This window comes from Hyposmocoma kahamanoa, unplaced genomic scaffold, assembly GCF_003589595.1.
Source record: "Hyposmocoma kahamanoa isolate Upper Pololo Valley unplaced genomic scaffold, ASM358959v1 78, whole genome shotgun sequence".
Lineage (NCBI taxonomy): Eukaryota > Metazoa > Arthropoda > Insecta > Lepidoptera > Cosmopterigidae > Hyposmocoma > Hyposmocoma kahamanoa.
The window spans coordinates 320608-341780 of record NW_020653945.1 but is presented as its reverse complement, the minus strand read 5'-3'; the positions used below and the strand labels follow the sequence as shown (position 1 = coordinate 341780).

Sequence of the window (21173 nt, the reverse complement as noted above, 5' to 3'; positions counted from 1 at the left end):
ATCTAGACAAGTAGAAGCAGTATTACGAATGAGAGGAACAAAAGAGGCCAAGTCAAAAGTACAAAGAATGGCTCAATCTAAGATAAGTACTAAGAATCAGTAGTACGAATGAGAGGAACAAAGAGGCTATGTCAAAAGTACAAGGAATGGCTTAGGCTCAGGAGCGTAGAGGGTGGGAACATGTATGTACAAACGGGAATATTTAGAGCACCATATTAATTTAATTTGGCTTTAGTTTTTAAATTGTAATTATTACGTATATCATGAGATTATTTGGTGTCCTAACAAATTGTGTTTCCGTTGTTTCAGTGGACGGCGAACCAGCGGGATTGCCTCTGGGCGCGCGAGGCACGCTCGGCCGCGCGCTGCTGCATGGCCTGCTAGCTCCTGCGCCGGCCGCCAGGCACCATCTTTACACCGCGCCCAACACTGGTGGTGTGTACTTCAATTGACTTTATTACTCTAGTGACATACACGCTCAACGCCGAGAATTTCTACTTTCTTTGATTTTATTCTCGCTTTGCCCGACCTGATTTGTTACCGGGACGAGCCTAAGATTAATAATACCTGAATGAGTAGTCAATATTGGACCTTAACACAGTCCCGAAAGAATACCTCTACCCGTCACCACCATCGACCCTGTATACAGGCTTTAAAGGGTTTAGGTCATAGTCCGCCACACTAGCCCGATGAGTGTTGGGGAGTTCACATGTTTTCCAAAAGTTGTGTACCTGTTTCGTCCTAATAGTTTCCTTCATCTAAGGATGAAGGAAAGCGAGAGATATTGCTACCAAACATTAGCCCATGTACATTTTTCGTTTATTCTGTATCATACAAAATTAAAAATAGTGTGGGTCGGTAGAGAAAACAAGGGTTTTGCAAGGATTCTAATTATACCAGAACCAAAACAACTTCTCGGTTTAATTTAAAGAAAATGAATCATGTAACCAACAAAAAAGAAATTTCGCAATCAACAACTCGCTTGAAAATTATAATTACGAAAGCTTTTTACATAAATGTGAACAAATTTCCAGTTTCCGATGAAGCATTTCCGGGCTCTGGTAAAAAAAATTGGGGAAAGACAGTTAAGGTAGCCAAGTCGTGTATACCCTTTGCACACAAACGTGAATTTGTATTCCGTTCTCGTGTTTGCACGAATTTGGGGGGGAGTTGGGATGGGTTAAGGGGAGGTGTGACACCTATTATTATAGCACACTAATTGCATTAAAAAATGTAGGCAAATTAGTTTTTATCTAACTTCTTCACACATTGTACGATACTTAAAAATATGCCTCTTTTGATTCTTAGACATCCCAAGTTAAGCCCTGTATCTCTGGTATTACTTAATAAGATAACATGCACACTATATCGTAGGCATTAGGACGTGCCTATGATTCAAACCTACGACTTATAGACAATAAATTTAATAAATTAGTCGATTCAAACGGCCTGTAGCATCGCCCTCTGTAAGATGTTTAAATAAGGACATTAAACAATAAGTTATAAGCTACAATCGCATAGTGAAAAATAAGGTGACCAACGCATACGGTAAAGCGGTCTAGTCCCTATGCCTTTGGTACGAGGAGTGATTTTCATACAAATCAACAGAACGCTAACAGAATTCCGCCCTTCCCATTGTGGCAAGTCCCGTGTATATTCCTCAAGTGATAAATTCACATATAAATATATATGTAACCCGAAATTTCAATCGATTACTTTTTTCGTGTCGTTTACTTGTGGAATTTTCTCGAGTGAAATTAATATTAGCTTGTTTGGTAAACTTATAAACTTCTTTTTTATTCTCCTTAAAACATTAAGAAATACAAGATCTACTGTTACATTTTCCATTAGTTCATTATGGCTACGTTCAATGTAAAATTTTCTACGCAATGTGTATACTACAAAACATCTTACTTAGTAACAGGTGACGTAGAAGCAAAATGTTTCCTATGTTTTCATGACAAAAAAAAAATCGCAGATAATGTTAAAAAAATCTTTCTAGAAATCAAACCTATTCTGATTGGTATCTAAATAGAGCAGGGAATCTGTTTTTATAACAATGGGTCTACATTTGCAAATATTACTTCCTATCGTACTGTAATAATACATGTACATATGCAGATATAATGTATCTATATAGGTCTTATATCCGTTCCACCCGTGTTAGGTTACCTAGAGGCGTCGTACGTAGCTATTTATACAGTTTGTAGTTACGTTAAATAGGAACTGTGTAGCCTATACAAAAGGTCAAGGTGAGCGAGGATACGTCGCGTTAGTGGTTAGGACACAGGAACACCAAGAGCTAATTTAAATAAAAAATTATCATATAATGGAGTTGAGCTTTCGCACCTTGTTGTTTGGACCTAAACTTGACACTGCTTTTAGCTCTCCCTTGCGGAGAGATCAGAACTGAAACAACATACTCGTACCTACACGTCTGACAACAATCCCATTTGTGTAAAACATGTATAAGGATGTCCGCTCAGTACGACAAAATGTCGCAGTCCCTTGGCCGTCGTTCGGAGCGAGCGCCGTGTACTCAACGCCAAACATTTCTCGTGTCTGAAAAGATGCGAAATTATTTATCTTTATAACAGTAGCCTTTAAAGGCCATAATTATTTGCTTGTCAATTGATACGACGACGTTTCGAACTACTCTACCTGTGACTTTAATTTGCAAGTGAAGTAACAAACGATGAGTGGAAACAAACAATGGACCGTCGTGGGGAACATGGCCTAAGACCCTTCTTTAGAGTAATGATGAAACGAATATCTACTGTAAATCTATAACAATATCTGTTATCTCGAACAAACTGAAATGGAGTTTCCGTTCGTATAGACATTTTCCAACGGCTTAGTTCTCGCATCACGTGCCATAAGAATGTGATTCTATTTCTTCACCACGGGACTAACAAAAACTTGGTGTAACTAATGGGTATTTTGAGTTATTCTATAACATCAAAATTACAAAGAATCATTATGGTTCACTAAATAACTTCAGTGTGCCAAGTTCGACTTGAAATTTCTTTTTTTAGTTCAATTAATAAGCAAATTTCAGTTGAAGTCGTCGTACTCCTTGACACTATACTAATTTGTAAAGCAAATTCTCCTGAGAATAATCCTTCAGGCCCTCTTTCTAGGCATTTATAATTTACAATAAGTATTTAAAACAGGTACAATACACTTAAAAGAGCTATTAGCACCGTCATAAATTTTTATCAGCCACGTAGCCAGAAACAGTACGATTACCAGTAATATAAAGTTTTTATTTCACAATAGATTTTTAATTAGTTCAAAACTTCGTCTAACTTGCCTCAACCTGACAAAGAGATAAAAATTGCTAAGGCTTTCCTGGCTTGTTACTAATAACAGAAGTGCGCGGTCAAGTTCTCGCAAACACCGGCTGTGCTGTGGATTTCTTACAAAAAACATTTTTTTTCTTCATAATAAAAATGTTATTAACAAATTCACTCCATTGTCATAAATACCTGTTCCAAGTTAATAATATAAAAAGATGATGAAATTAATGTAAAACGTCCTTCTCTGACTTTGTCTAGGTTCCCGGCCTTGGCTAGGTCAGACGGCGCAAACTCAGTCTGGATACAAAAACTGCGTATAACTTGATTACTTTCTTCAAAATTAGTGTTCAGTATTCTGTTTTAAGAAAATACGCTTTATTCGGAAAATATTAGATGTTTTATAAAATGTCTGTATTAGGGTGATCTAAAAATCCGCGCGGTATAGATGAAAAACATTTAAAAAAATCAAACTGTAATCAATTACTTATATATGGCCTTGCTGATCTACAATTTTTGGGCAATTTTAGAATTCCCCTTTTATAAAAATTCCTTTTTTTACTTGCTTTGCATTTTTAAAATACACCTTTAAATGTCGTATCAAAGTCGAGTCCATTCAAAGAGTTTTGTAAACACCGAAACAAATGAAAATCTAAAGGGACTGTGTCGGATGAATGCGGTGGCTGAGGTAACTGATCCCTACTTAACAGTAATAGTTTTTTAAGGCTTTGTGGAAATGTGTGTGGTTGTGTTATCATGATCAAATATGGCACCTTTACAATTCACCAGTTTTTGGGCGGTTTTCATGAATTATAAACTTAAAACCTTTCCGCCTATTTTTAAAATATTATTTTAAAAATTACCATCGACAATATTGACGTGTTAAAAGATTTTTTTTGTAATGGTATTTATTGGTAAAAACTAAAAATAAATAAATCTAATCTAGAATAAGAACACAACATGTCGCTTACGAAACATAAGTGGCGAACCGCCGACCGATCAACCATAGCGAGAGTCGAAAAACCGTATGAAATAGTCATAAAGAACAAAGAGGAAGTACGAAATCGATCGGCTGTCAGCTGATCAGCCCAATGTCAAGACCACCCCACGCACCCGCCGCCGCACACACCACCAGGCACCGCTATGCCGGTCACACGCTCACGCCCACTCGCACACTTTCCTCCCTACAGGCTGCCACACAGCCCCAACAGGCACTGCCACTTCAAGAGGAGCATATCAGTTACATAACTCTTTGCAACACTGTAATGTGCGTATCATGTGATAGTAATCAGGTTCAATTGTATAGTGTGGGTTGTTTCTTAGCAAATTGTAGCTTAAGTGTTGATCACTTTCATAGTATGTTACAATAGTTCCTTGCAAATCATGTCTATGCTATTTTGAAGTTTTGCTAAATATTCGTTTTCACTACTTCAAGACTTATTTAATGAAGAATGAATCAATGACATGGGCAAATGAAGAGAGCCTCAAACAAGCCCGATACTATGATTGGCGAGAGAAGATAGATTCAAAAGTGATTGTTATTCTCATCTAATTTTCTTTACCGCCCCTTATTCTGGTTGTCTCTCTCAAATACAATTAAACAGCTGTTAGCTCTACAACGTCATTGACGTAACCATTTTTTGGACATCGTCTTCATGAATTGTTTCTTTTTACAGCATATATTTTACCCCTTATCCATTTTTAGTGGGGTTTCTGAGTCCTGACTGGGTCCACTCGGCCTATACTTAGTTACATCTATGTCATATAATAAAACTCGTGTAGGTATTAATTTTTCATACCTGACTCATAACGGAAACTTTGTCTGGTCCATTGCATGCGTTGCTGAAGGCGTGGTGGATCGCAAAGTATCACCGTATTTACGCTGTGTACTTACCGTATAAGTCTAAGCAAACATATAGTAGCTTCTAGGTAAAGAACCTTCTACCTGAAATCTGTAAATATTTAATTCCCCAGGCCGCTTCCTCGAGTCCACGAATCTAAAACATATGTACCTATTTGTTGTAACTGATTCATTACAAGCTTTGCTTGCACAGTATAACCTCCTTATACTTTATTGCGTATTTATTTTCTTGACATTAGAGACTAAACGCCAACCGACAATGTAATCTTGACGTTACTTAATGTTTAACAAAATATCATACATATAACTTTCACCTTATTTATTTTATTAACCCTTCTGCAAACGCAGATGTCCATCGTTACGAATTGACCCGAAATACGTAACGCCACAGTCCCGCACGCGGGCACGTGCAATGTGAGAATTGTGCAAACGAATCAATATGCACTATTGATGTAAAGGGTTAGGAGGGTGTAATTCTGTTTGTGAATGGAACTCCCATTTGATTGATTATTGCACAATGAGTGAGTTATTTTTGGGTTACAATGCCCACTATCATAATGGAATATTTTCATTTCGGTACAACAATTATTATTACTTATTGTTATGTGGTTTTACATAAGAATTACGTAGCATATGGCTACGTCATGGAACGACAAATAAATTAGCTAACGTACTTGTATCATTGATCGTCAAGGTCACGTAAAAGGAAAATAAAACCTAAACTTTCAACTGTAAGCATATGTAATGAGATGTCATTTCCCCGACATCGTAATGAGCAACTGCCACTGACCAACAGATACGGTCACGCGTTTACAACATGCGATAGACAATTCATACTCAAACATTTACATTGTATGTTTGAAAGTCCACAGAACTAGGTATAAGTTTTAATGTAGCGAACACGTTTTTAAAATAAAGAGCACATATAATAAATATACTTTTTAATACTAACTAATCAATACAGTAGGTACTACATATGAAGTGATTGCTATCCCTGTTCATAATATTATTCTAACTTAGCCAATAAATACACACTCGGAATTCAATAACTGCCGAATCTGTCATAATTGGTCGGAATATTGCGAATCCAGACAATGATCGAACACAACAATGGTTGCGTTTGCACCCACGCGTGACATTCTAATTTCGAAGTGTCAATACCCAGCTCGAGCTTTACAAAAGTCCGAATGGGATGAAGCACAGTTTACACATGTGTTAGAAAGAGATGGAAATAAAGATTAGTGGTTTTTAAACATGACGCAGCGATTTGGAAAGGATGACAGGCAGCGCAAGGTGCGTAACCCATTTTTGCAAAAACTAGGGCTTTGGGGTGAAATGTGCGTATACGCAATGTGCGCAAGCTGCGCGATTATTTAGTTAGGACGTTTGTTTGGGCCGATGTGACCGGGTGGCGGTGGATGGGTTAAGCTTTATTGTGCCGACAGATTTTACAATTTCGAACACTTTTTGCAATGGTTTCACTCTATATACGTGGTTGTGTCATCTCGTGCACAAATGGTCGTTTGCGGCGAGTGTAATACTCAATACGTATTTTACTTTATGACATCTTGCAACGTTAACACTGATGCATGTTCGATAGTTAAAATAAAGAAAACTTATTGCTGCGTCGCACAAGACCAAAAACATGGCGACCTCGCAACACCCTATATCCGCAAACCAATACGGATTTCAAACCACACTATATAACGAGCACAATATACATAATGGCTACTATATTATTAAATTGTGTATACAAAATGGTCACTACGGTCAACCCGTCTTAGCTGATGCTAACGGAATGGAATTAGCATGAAAAAGATACGAACAAGACGCCAAAAGGTTTTTATTGATCTAAAGCCGGAGGGTTAAATGAATATTGAAGATGAATGTGAAAGAACAGCTGTTAGAAGCATAGAATCAGCTGATATCATATGGGAAGTATCAAACGACTGCTGCGAAAGAATCGCCAACGGTTTATAGACTAGTGATGAGATGTTCTTGACACTAAATTCAAATTTGCTTTAAAGAATTACGTCATTTTGAACTTAATTTGTTTACGGGGATAAAAAGTCATTACAGCAATTGATAACGAATAATGACATAACAGATAATAAAGAACAAAAGACGCTCAATTCCCTTAAACACCTATCGTAGGTTCCTGTTTAAGTTTGCGTGATCGTTTAAATACATTCATATGCAAAAAAATCGCGACTTCTAACTGAGTCGCACGGATTATGGTCTAACGCCAGCAACACAATACCTATGGACATTGGTCACTCCATAAAGATGCTCCGATTAAGGAAGGGTGGCTCATTGTGCGCGCACTAATGGGACCGCATTCCGCGTCGACCGGTAGACCTGATTTGACCCCCCGGTCCTGGTCTGTCACAAAAAGCTCAGCGGTCATTATTTATAGTTAATTTATTATTATTTTGATACGCCAGATGAAAGGGTGAACATAATAGGACTCAATTCCGTGTTCTGGCCGTTGGTCAGTGGTGGCCAGCGATAGCCGAGGGAGATTTTCTACATTTTTTTTTAATATTTTTTTTTAATAACGCACACTTAACATATCCTCGCACTAGGGATACCCTGTGTCGCGGGTGCCATGGACACACACGTAGACAACCACAAATTACACCCGAACTCACAAGAGAAATAAATGTAGGCCATACAAATATTTCTCCCGACCCGGGAATCGAACCTGGGACCTCTGTATGGCGGTCCGACATGGTAACCGTTCGGCCACCGAGGCAGTTAACATTAAAATTAAAAATTAAAAACATTAGGATTTACTATGATTTTTTTTTTCAAAACGTTTCGTTAGTGCGATATTTATTTTTAATACAATTAGGAATTAATAGTGGCTACTGTTATTCACTAAATTTGTGGAGAAATGACTGATTTTATTTTAAAACATAAAAACAGTGGTCAAATATTTTGACAATGGTAATATTTAATTTAAATCTCAATGATTTGTAGGTTAGCGCAGCGCCCTGGTTGAAAGGCGCGTAATTTTAAACCATTCTCCGTTTAATAGTCGAGGTGGCCGAGCCGCTTCCCGGTTCCCAGCCATTGTGCCCCGAAGGGTTAACAATGGACACAAAGGGGTGTGGACAACGCACCGGTCAAATGGTCACTTCAGTACTATTCAAGGAGGAAATGTATGAATAAACAGCTTTCTTTCCTAGCTGTTGATTATATTAATATTGACCGTTATTCGTCAAAGTTTTTTATGACGCTGGACGGACATGAGAAAGTCCCAAACTTTTGATTCCAATCAGGTTCTCGGGGGTCAAGGAAATCTATATTTAAAACTTGAATTGTGAGTTGCCGGGCGATTAGGTGATGTTAAACTGACTATAATAAACTACATGACTGTAATACCATAACGGAAATGTTAAAACTGAAATAACTGTTACAACTTTAAACAAGGTCCATGAGTGCTACTCCATGAGACGGTAACAACATTTTTTATTTATTTAATAAAATAATAATTTCATTATTCTTATAAACAAGACTTAAGTAAAAGAAAACATGACCAGTGACATCACCCTTGCCCCAAAAACGCACTGTTTATTAATCCAATACATCCCGAATAGCATTAGAATGCAAAAAAGAAAGATGAAAATGCAGCCCTTGCCCTAAATCTGCATAATCATAAATTAAGCCAAGATACTGGTTTTTGCATCACAATTGCACCAGCAGTCTTCCCACAGGTGACTTGAATGCAAGTGCATCTTATTCGCTGCATCTAACGGCTGGTCTCATCACGCTATTGTCCGAAACTGACCGTTGGGTTTTAGAGGATTAATTGCAGCGCATGCGCGGGGTTGCATGCAAATTGTTGCAAGATGACCGTTAGTTGCAACAATAGGTGCTGCTTGGACGACTTGTGAAAATTTAACCGTCGTATGGGATGGTCCTCTTGAACATAATATGTGAATTAACTATCCAAAGTTTTAGATACTGTATCACTCGAAATATTAGGTAGTAATATTCTTATTAAATTCTTCAAAGCGCAATATACCAGATTTAAACTTGGAAACCGTTTCATAACAATTTATTGTTATTGTTTTGTTCAGGGTACTACAAGCCTCGATATTTAGACCGCCCCTTTACATTATTGATATAATAAACAAAAGGCATTTACGAGCTTAATGTGACAAATTGTTATTTACAAATTCGTAGTAAATAACGCTTTTCTTTTTTAAGAACAAAGAAATACAGCACTGTCTTAACTTCGGTTCAAATAGACAGTCGCTGAACGGGTCTTCATATTAAACTTTTTGGTAGCCATGTGTAATATTGATTGTGTTCTTGCTGACAGGTTCCCTTCCCCCATCGCCAGCGGATAGTGGAGTCTCCGATGTGGAGTCGTCGTCCTCCGGAGCCGGGTCAGCCGAAGAGCTTAAGGCGCGGCTTCAGCCACCACCTCCTGCGCCCTTCCACGCGCCTTTCCTTCCCTTCTACCAGCACCACCAGATCGCCACGTCACTACAGCACCACGTAACGCATCCCAGGCCACCTGGTAAGTGTTCTCCAGATTCTTATAATACCTTAGCAAATACCTGTATCTTCAATGCGATAAGCGAGTTTAAAGATTACAACACAATACAACCTTGCAATGACAGTAAGCGAAAACACGACCTTTTATTTTTTACTCAACGATGACAAACGCAAAATTCGTTTGCTATCATTCTTATTAGCATAAAAGAATATGACGTGATGTCACGCCGCTTTTAAAATAAACATTAACATGGTAATACGGTGCATCACAAACAAAAAACAAGCGCAACAAAATACGTGTAAATATGCCAATTTAATATTCCACAAATATTGTCAGAAATACAAAATACAAAAATAGATTTTTTTCGCAACATGGATTATGTAAAATATGTTTGTACGACAATGTGTAGGTCTTTACACTTACTTAAAATTCTGAAGTACAGTCTCGTTTCAGCTCGAACCGATCGCAATCGACGAAACGTGACTTGTAATCGATTATACGCACATTGCCGCAAAATTCCTCATGCGGTCGAAAGGAACGAACACCGCCTAACGCAACTGCAAATGTGTTAATTTTTACACTCAGCAATACTAAAAATGAATACAACCTGATATTTGAAACGCAACTAGCCTCGGTATAAGATTAATGAAGAGTTAAAAAATAGAACAATAGCGGTGCATTGTGTGTGGATGGTAGGTAGTTTGTAGGTGACCGCGCGGTGAACGGCCCCACCCGGAAGGTGACCTTACGATGCGCCCGCGCACGCCGGGAATTCGGGAAAACGGCGCACTAATCGTCTTGACACTTGTGTTTTATTTGTACTGACTCTGACTGACACCTATTACCGTAGTCTTCGTTGTGCCATCAGTAAAATGAAGCCTTTGGCTACTCTGAACCGACGACCATATTCGTTGATAACGATTACTGTAGCTACCAAATAAACCGAAGGAGGAGCGATATCGCTGACATAACAAACACCCGCGTAAACATTAAATAACACTTGGCGACCCGAATACAGCACGCGTCATTTCGTCCGCATAAAGTTTTGCCATTTTCATAACGCCGCACTGTGATTCCCCCATAGGCCATAAATCAAAAAAAATCATTGGCTTATCCCGGTTAGATCAACTCACTAAGTTAGTAACTAGTTAACAAGCTTCCAAAAACTATAAATATCAATGTAATTAGGTCACGTTATCATTCACTTTTGTGCATCGGAAGTGAGCGCATCGCGAGACTAATTGTCACCACGTGTGAGTCATCGAAACTTAATCACTTTGTTTTTGAGTGTCACTATTCCAAATCAAGTGTTTACGTGTTGTGAAAGCATGGAGATCCAAGAGCATGGTATGTACTTTTATTATCAATTTTTTTTAATTTTTTTTTATGCATATTTTTTTTTATATAATTTTTTTATTGAAGGCAGTTTTTTGGTGAAAATTTTTGGCATAACTTAATTTCCTTTAGACCTACAACTTTTGGCTGCGCTGAGCTGCACCTGAGGTATATGGTTTTTGAATAAGAAGTATGTCCTTATTAAGAGCTATAAGTTTCATTTGCATCTTGCTGCCTCTTCTTGGCTTAAAGGGGTGTCAAAGTATGCATGTCCATAGTATTGAATTTTTAATTTTTTTTTAAGTTCAGCTTTCATATTGTTTTAGGTACATTTTTCAAATGTTCTGTATCGAGGATGACAATTTTTGATATTTGGCACTCTAAAGTGGGTAATCCAAATGAAAAAATGCAACACGTCCTGAGCACTTTGACCGAAACATCATCCCTTTCTGACGACATCGAAAATATTGATTTAGAGACTTTAAGCCTTAAAATTAAGAATATTTGTAAACGAATTTCCCACTACTGGGCAAAGTCGAATCGTACTAGATCTAAATTCTTAGAAAAATATTCAGATTGGCTGCATGTCGTTGAAAATATTGATGTACAGCGAACTGAGTTACGTGTATCTCAGAGCTTTGACGAAGTTAAACCATCAACTTCTTCATCGCATGGCCGTCCGAGAATTAACTTTGACGACACCAGTAAACGTACAAAAAGGAGAAGATTGGCTAGTTTGTCTAACCAAGACCCTTCTGTTGTACAGTCATTGCTCAATGCGTCCGATAGCTTGTCTTGTCCTGAAATCGATTCTAGCGAAGTTTTATCGCTCATTGTTGAAGCTCAGTTAACTCGACATCAATATATATTAGTAAAGAAATTTATAGACAATAAGTTTTCAAAAACCATTTTCCCATCTTACCAAAGTGTCGTGGAATCTAAAAAACACTGTTATCCTTCAGATATTACTGTTACAGAATCATCCGCCGAAGTCGAACTTCAAAGTTTATTAGATCATACTGCCAATCGGATTCTCAAGTCTCAAAAAGATGTTTTGGATAGTGTACCTAATGAGTCTCTAGATAAGATATCTTTGATAGGGAAATGGGGTTTCGATGGCAGTACAGGGCATTCAGAATATAAACAGTGTTTTTCTGACTCCACTCTTGAAGACAGTAGCCTGTTTGTTTTTTCGTATGTGCCACTTCAGCTTGTTTTGACAACAGATAACAAAGAAAATTCAGTAGTTTTGTGGAAAAATCCTCGTCCTTCATCAACTCGATACTGTCGTCCTATACGCCTCCGATATTTGAAGGAATCGACTGCAGTGTCAGTTGAGGAAGAAGCTCATTTTAAAGATAAAATAAGGAACTTGCAGCCTACTGTTTTCAAGGAAGAAGATCGCGAATATCGCATTACTCATTGTTTGCAACTTACTATGGTAGATGGTAAAGTGTGTAATGCACTTAGTGGTGTTTCTTCATCAAAATGTTTTATTTGTAACGCCTTGCCCAGTGAAATGAACAAAATTGACGAATGTTTAAATAAGGAAGTCGATGAGAGTAAATATGAATTTGGTTTATCACCTCTTCACGCCTTAATACGTTTTTTTGAATATTTTGTTCATGTCGCGTACAAGTTAGATGTTAGGAAATGGCAAGCTAGGTCCGCTAATGACAAAATGCTTGTTGCTGCAAAAAAATCATATGTTCAGACTCAATTTAGAGAAAGATTAGGGCTTATAGTGGATAAGCCTAAAAGTGGCGGAAGCGGAACATCAAACGATGGTAATAAAGCCAGGCGGTTTTTCTCGAATTCAGAAATTTCCGCTGAAATTACTGGGATCAAGAAGGATCTCCTAGATCGTTGCTGGATCATCCTTCAATGTTTAAATTCGGGATATAATATTAATAAGACGAACTTCGAAGAGTTCGCTTTAGAGACGGCTCGGCAGTTAGTTGCCGAGTATCCGTGGTATAACATGCCTGCTTCCGTTCACAAAGTTCTAATTCATGGTGCTAATGTTATAGATTACGGTTTGTTGTCAATCGGAGAGTTGTCTGAAGAAGCAGCTGAAGCGACTAACAAATACATCAAGTCTTTTAGAAAAAATCATACGCGTAAAATGAGTCGCATTGTGACCAACACAGATTTAGTAAATAGGCTGCTTCTTCATTCAGATCCCTTCATAACAGGTCTACGAAAGTTACCTGTTAAAAAAAAAGGTGTACTGTCAAAAGCTGTATTAGACTTGTTATGTATTTAAAGTTAATATTGTTGAGATTTAATGTATTTTGGTATAATTTGTGTTTTGTTTGTATTTTGTAAAATGAACTTTTTTATGTATTTTTATTGTTTTAATTTATTCATTTGTGGTTATTGTTAATACAAATAATCATTATTTACACAGTTTTACCATTAAAAGTCGCAGTATAAAATGTTTTAGATACATCGTCTAAAAACAAAATTACTGCGAGACATTTTTACACCTAAATATTGTCAAATATTTTTTAAAATGTATAATTTTATTAATTTACGTTTACCTAATCATATTTTAACGTAATAAAATAAAAAAATAATAATAATTTCGGAGTTACGTATTTATGACCGCCTTAGTATGGAGCGTGAATCACCGTGCGCCGCCGACGTCGTCCTCGCGGTGGCCAATATTATTATTATTATTTCCTATTGTAAATATTTCATTTGCCAACTAAAATCTATTTCATTTCCACCTCAAACAACACTGAGACATTGCATTCAGAACTCGTGGCTGCCACTTTTAGATGTGCACAGTTATCTAAATTTACGTGTCTCGAAGATAATCAGAGCCACTTCCGGGGGCGTGTTTATCGCACCCTGGATGCAAGCCAATTGGCCACACTCCGTTATTTAAAAAAATATGTCATTAAGTACACAAAATATAGCATTTGTTTCAGTTTACGGAAATTAAAAGTATAATTCGTACAAAAATCACGCGTTCTTCGGCACTCAAAAATATGGTGGTTTTGATTTTAACAAACCAATTAATTTGTTTGGGTTAATGAAATCAACAACATTATTCAGCACGAACACTACGTGAGTATAGCGACTAAGGTATATATATATATACATGCACAAGTGATACGAGACCCGGACAAAACATGGGAAGTACAGTTTAGTCACAGAGCGGTTTGGCGTATATTGCGTTTACCATAATCGTTATCACGGGAGTTTCATTGTTGTATTTGTCCTGGTACTTACAAAAGGACTGCCCCCGAACTGTAAAATATATATTTATTTCATTGTATACAATTTTAAGGACCCTTTTTGTTATTTCGCGAATCATGTCCGATTGAACAAAACGTTCCAAAAGATGTGCGCGGGATGCAAACAGGCGTCCGAGCCGTTTCCGTGACATAAAAACAAAAGACGCAAGCGATGAGGCTGGCGGGCGGAACCAGTTGGCTCGGCTGGGTTTTCGCGCTGCAGCGGCGTTTTATCGGCGCGCAACCGCCGCCGCCGGCCCCACAGGCCCTACAGGCACCCGGCTCAGCTATTTGACATTGCGCAAGGTCAGTGCTCCTAATATAAACATGCAAAAACTATAGCGGGCGGAGCATATGCGCAACATGTCGCCAAACACACGTCACGCCGCATGCGAAGCAGGCACTTTCGATTGTGTTGCATTTTAAAAATGCCTTCTTGGTACGCTGCCGACGGCGCATCCCCGGCCGGGGTCCTTTGTCTTACAATAGATACGATGACTAACACCCGGAATATGCTAATATTTCCAATAACAATTTAAATTCTCATTCTAATAAAAGAATACGTAGTTTAAAGCGCTAAAAATAGTAAATTTGCAACAAAAATGCAAAACACAGTTAAATACATCTAAAATACAATAACGTTATGCGGTCAACATATTATTATGTAATGGCAGATAAGGATCGTAACAAAAAAGCGCTAAAATTGGGCAGGAAAAGCTGGCAATGTGTCACGTCCTCTGAATTGTTTTTGTCATCGACCATAACTCTCTGCCATATACAGTGCACGTCACATGACGACACTTACAACAGAAGCAAAACGTGCAGCCACCATAAAAATGCACTGAAAAATCGAACGGTAAGACAGTCCTGTGGTTCAACAGGATTCAATACATTATTACGTCAGCACTGATAAGCAGAAATGAATGAAGTTGCATGAACAGCCGAACAATACTTACAAATAAATTCAAACCGCACTGAAAACAGCACAAAGTCTATCTGTAATATGCGTGTTTACGTCTTCATTGAGCGTGTCACAACGCAGCTCATTAAAGGAAATAACCTACTCGGACGCGACGCAGCCGGCTATGAGGCATAAAGCGGCCATTGCAGTAACGCAGCACACACGAAATTTCGGTGTTGCAAACGTGGGGATTGTGCAACCGCGCTGGTACCGCCGGCGCCATTGTCAGCTCTGGCGAAACCTATACGACCTTCCTACTCGGATTGGGCAGTCAAAACCTGATTGTGTGAATATGTGCCACGTCTTTGCGTTCGCTGTAACGATTTCCCGTTCAGATACGGCTCTTTCGACATGCTCTTACCGCGTCCTTGCTCGGGATTTCTCTGGGATTCTCCAGTAGATATTCCTATTGTTTCGCCATCTATTACAAACAAATAAATAGCGAACTTAAGAGGACGAAAAGATTTAATCCTGAATTAAGTCGTTTGATATTAGAGCTCAATTAACAACCTTGGATAGTAGCCAGTTGCCAAATTGCGGAGGTACCTCTCGCTGGAGAATGTGTGCGTGCGGATGTTGCGTAGCTAGATCCGAGAGGCGGTTTTTGAAAGAGGCGCGTTGCGTCACAAGATGCGGGCGGGAGTAAAACCCTACACAACGTTGCAACTGCGAATATGTTCGTAACAACACATGGAAGAGATTACATGTGGCACTGAGCCAAACGAGACCACTGTTACGACTATTACACGCAGCATTGATAAGAGCGCAACAGAGACACCCAGGACACGACAATATGAAGGTGTTATTATTATGTTAGGAATTTTCTACTCACCAACCATATATATATATATTCCTGCCTTATGTCATACGTTGCAGTCAGCCGTTGTTCCTTGCTGTTTCGGGCAAACAGCCCCATTAGTGGTGTTCGCGCAAATGAAATGGAAATGAATATTATCCCGCGAGTATTCTGAAGCGCTGCATCGCGATAAGCGCGTGTACTCGTGTGTGTGTTTCTAATGTGTGGCGGGCGAGGGGGGGCAAAGCGGGGAACGACGGCGGCGGTGCGCGGGAGTGCGCGAGGTGATCGGCCCGTTTCAAGGGCACTGCAGCGCTAGCGCTCGCCTCGTATTAATAGTTGGCGACTATTTTCGCCACGCCGACTGCCGACTGCCGACTGCCGACTGCTGGGGGACCGGAAAGTTATTATTGACATTCGCGAAGTAACGATATGGATTCTCCAAATCTACATCATCATCATCAATGACGAGCCTTTCCTGTTTTCGACTAAATGTATTCGTACACCTTTGATGAATCCAAATTACTTTAATCTGTGGATTAATGTTTGTTTGTGTCTGTTGGTAATTTTCCACCCAACCTGAAATCGTAAAGCGTTAAAATTAATTTTATAGCGATATTCGCAGAAGCGGTGGCGTAGTGTACTACGCCATCGCCACAAGCAGGACGGGCAGTTTCTTATTGGATTAGATCTATCCGACTCACACATCTAGTGGAAGAATCTGACAAAAGCCACATGCTCGCTTTCAGCCTTCCGAAATTCAGGTCGTCTCACTTTGATACACCAAATTTGCAACGTTTGTAAACACGCGGGAACAGCTTTCAACAAAGTACTTTTAAAGTTTTGGAAATATTCGATGATCACTTTTGATGTTGCTATCAGTCAGAGGTCGTAAATGGCGTTACGACCTTTATTTACATATTCAAATTAAGCAATGTAATGTATTGAGTAGTTTTCTTTGTTTACGGTCACCATTTAAGGAACATGCGTCGCGCGCCATCTGTCGTACGAAAATCAAGTTACGCAACCACGACGAGGCGGTGCGGGAGCGGGGCGCGACCCACTTGCTACGGCTGCGCGCCGGCGCAGCATAGCGCTGCCAAACGCGCCTCTACTCCTCTACAATTACATATTTCGATGTCGCAACAGCGCGATCGCATCCGAGTTGAACGGCCTGCGACCTTGGTTGTTGCGCACGCGCCGCTGAAAGCGAAAGGAGCAACTCTACGATCCCGGAATTCGACTCCCGTTTACAGCGTCACCGACGTCATTATATATGCCACGTGATGTGTGTACGTGACCTGCGACCCGTAACGCTAACCACAATCAGTAATTTCGTTTATTGTGAATCACAAATCAGCGTTCCATATTATTATAGTCCTCCAGCAATGGCCGTGCGTCACCTTCAAGCGTTCCGTTTCACACGCGACCGCCTGCGCCCGCGCCATTTCGCAACGCATCTCAGCCACTTGCGGTGGCGTAACCGCAGCCGTCTTCCCGCTTCCGAAATACGTGTACGACACGGAATCACTCAGCGACGAGTCGCGAACACTCAAGAAAAATCATCGCGACCCAATTCCGAGGTGGGATCTCAGCGCTCCATTTATCGGAAATCTCATACGAGCGTAAGTTTCTTTTACGATAGGTATAAAAGAGGAGCAGAGTCCAGGCGGCCTACATACGCGCTCCACTGGTTTCCTGCCCGTTTTAAAATTATCCGCTCGTTCCCGGCGGAGCGAAAAACGCCCGCCCTTCACGGCCTACGGCCACCCCTACGCCCTGCAGCACTCGCCCTATACATAGACAAATCGGGTCAATTAGTGTGAATTAGAAGATCGCGAGCGAGCGCTGGCGACTTGCTATCCTTGTGTTTACGCGGTCGAGACCTAACCGGGTCAGTGTTAGGCCGCATAGCACTGCATAAATAGCCCCGCAGCGCGCCGCCGCTGCACTCGCAGCCTCTGCGTGGAAGTGATGCTATAACATAGAGGGCTTTCGCAATCTGTTTACGCGCGGCACACATTCCCGGTGCCAAAGCGGCGGATTCCAGGGAATAGCGGCGAGGACTATAGCAGCCGTTGCAAAAGTGCGGTTTAATATAGCCGATGTCAATGCTGCGAACTGACGGTCGGGGCGTGGGAATATGGGCCAGTTAAATTTAGTAGGCGGACGTTCGTCGAAACTGCGCGCGAGTTCAGAGCATGCTGCCCTTAATCAACTTAGTACGCGGCAGGTTAATTGCGCAACCTCGCATGCAATTTAATTAATTACCGCATTCGGATAAAGAAGAAGTTACTGGTACCACGATCAATACAACAACATACATATTTTAATCAGAGTGAAGGGAGCAAGAGTGTGAAGTTGACGACAGACAATGCAACAGAAACAATTTTAAGCTCTCGTTGATGTCTCTGATACGAAAATGCTGAATCGAATGAAATGTTCCTCGTCAATTTGTTTACTTTTTATAAGAAACGTAATTTGAAATCTTGCAACGACCAAATCCGTCGACCTTATCAGCGGATCGGACGTGGTTCGCGTCGCATTACGCGAGTCGTCGTCACCGCTTTGTCTGATACAACAATTACAGCGCGGGCGCACAAAAGCTGACAATTTGATCGATAATTAGGTGAAAAAACGTTCCGGCCTGATTGCCCCGCCAGGGCTGAGTTGGGCAACGCGTGGAAACTGCGGCCTTGACCGCGCGGGACCGTCAACCCGCGTTTTTGCTCTGCACCGACAACAATGCAGAAAAACGCGTTAAACAAATAATGCATTATTAGTAGCATAGGTAAAATTCTATCCATTCCTAATTTTTATAGTAATTGCTACAACAATTAACTGCACAAAAAGAAAGAACTTCAAATACCTTATTCAGTCAACAAATAATGTAATTTATGGTTTAAAGACGAATGTGCTGTCGTGATTACCAGGAACTGGCTACTCGTAAATATGTACAAATCTTCGTCTAATAGAGGATGTTATTGATCCAATAGGGTTATCCAATGAGGCCAAAGACCGGATGCGAGCCGGAAATCAGTATTAGAGATGAGCGGAAGACGAAAATGCTGTGAAACACGCAACCTACGCGAACGCACTGCACCGCTCTCCGCGTTATTGCTAACTCCAATGGAGATCTATTTTTGAAACATGTGGAAACGTTTTAGTCTGTTGTAGGTGATTATAATATTAATTTAAGATCATGAAATTTGTTTTTCTGGTTATAGTTTCACAAGGAATTACATTACACTCAAAGACGTAGAATAAAAAATTTATATATATATAAAGCTGTCAGACAGTGTAGGCAGATTGTGACGTCGTCGCGCGACTCGCAGAAGGTTTTTACCTCAGCCACCGCAAACCTGAAAAATATCATGACTTATTGGTTATTGTTGCCGTGCGTAATGATGAATAGGTGTGCAGGAAGGAAGTCTGAACGATCTACAAACTCTATGATTAATTGCTTTAGGTTAATAAAAGTACAATTTTATTTACTACTAATGAGAACATATGCGTCGAAAAATTAATTTACTAAAACAAACACTACAATAAAGATGGTCATATAAATTGCTGTGAACATATACATACCTAATAAGGTTAATACCTATTCTCGAATATTTTGTCTGTGCATCATCAAATTCGATATTTGGACACATCGTCGCTGTTGTTTCTGTTATATAACGTTATGAATCAGTACGTAGGAGGTAAAAGAAAACTTATCTGGTATAACATTTTCAACCGAAGCTAAGTAAAAAAAGCTCAACAAGATTACTTCTCGTAAATAACCGTCGGATTGAATCGCCACTACATATAAAGAGGCTCCACTCGGAGTGATTGATCCAAGATGGCGTCCCGATGCAAGGAAGTGGAGGAATTTGCGCGCATTAGAGGGGAGCGGGGGGTGACCGCGCGGGAGGGGGTGACCTTCGCGCGTTGATGCAATGTCGCCGTGTCATTGACCACGGCCCAGCACCCCGCGCGCCGTGCGTCCCGCGCCCTCCGCGCAAACAGTTGCAGCGGCGCTTCCCCCCTCACCATCTATCGCCACCCCGCCCTCAAGTTCCGCCGGGTTATGTTCCATTCCGTTTAGAAATGATAATGAAGCTGCACTGAAGTACAGACGAACCGCTTTTTAAAAAATTGCGATGCTCTTTTTTTAAATAAACCAGCAATGCAGAGACCAGTTCGTAAAAATATAAAGCAAAAAGATAAAGAGCATTTTACAGACGACCTGTCTTCATCAAATATCGCAGTCACGGTATAACCGCGTTGTAAATAATAGCCTAGTAAACCTAGATCAACCGAGGCACTTTATTCAAGCTTTACGCATAATGGAGAATTAGACGTGTACTTGAAAGGGAAAACTAAAGAGCGTATCTATAAATAACAAAATCGCCAATGGTTCCTTGAAATTCCTTTACATACTTGAATAATCAATCGTACTCCCATTTAACTTAGGTTTCGGAAAACTCATACTTGGACAATGATGTCCTTAATTTTATATCTTGATAGACATGGTATCTGTAAACTTCGCTTCATTGGTCTACATTGGTTGGTATGAACAAAATAGACCTGAACTATAGACAAGAAATGCAAGATATTTTCTCGAACCTAGCAATGACACACTTGTGGCAACATCGAAACCAAACAATATTTTTAATTACATGCACTTACGCAAGCGAGGTGCACGGACTCTCCACCTTCGCCAAAACGAGAGGTCACTGATAGCCGACAGCATCTGCAAGATACCAACGACGCGACGCTGGGAATGTCGTCAAATGTCAAAAAGAACGGTTAAGTCAACTTTGCCAATAGGGTTGACGAATTCTTTAGTACAATAATACCAAAACGTTTTTACTTTTCTCTCTAATCGTTATCAAAGGCATCATGACTTTAAACGTTCAAATTTCAGAAACGACCACAAGCGGAGCTCCGTCTTAATAAGACTCTCCTTCACCAATAATAGATAATAAAATAGTCCCCAAGGCGTACACAGTACGCTTAGGCAACCCTATCAGTTCACTATCACTAAGTGAACCTGACCTTCCCCAAGTATCGGCTGCAGTGTTACCCGACCTAAATAAACAGGCGCGCAAGCACAGTGTGGTGCTCGAAGACTCGTGATAACTGCATCCGGCCGGGTGTTTGCACTCTCCTCCGCCCGCCCGC

General features: G+C 40.0%; 1 protein-coding gene across 3 annotated transcripts in view; it reads left to right on the top strand.

The window, feature by feature from the left end:
* Positions 1-21173, top strand: part of LOC113232782 (ecdysone-induced protein 74EF) — a 320596-nt gene that overhangs the window by 290228 nt on the left and 9195 nt on the right. For all 3 annotated transcript variants that reach the window (XM_026467573.1, XM_026467572.1, XM_026467574.1), the window contains 2 exons: positions 310-435; positions 9488-9688. In XM_026467573.1, the coding sequence (XP_026323358.1) occupies positions 310-435; positions 9488-9688 (327 nt within the window). The remainder of the gene's footprint in view (positions 1-309; positions 436-9487; positions 9689-21173) is intronic.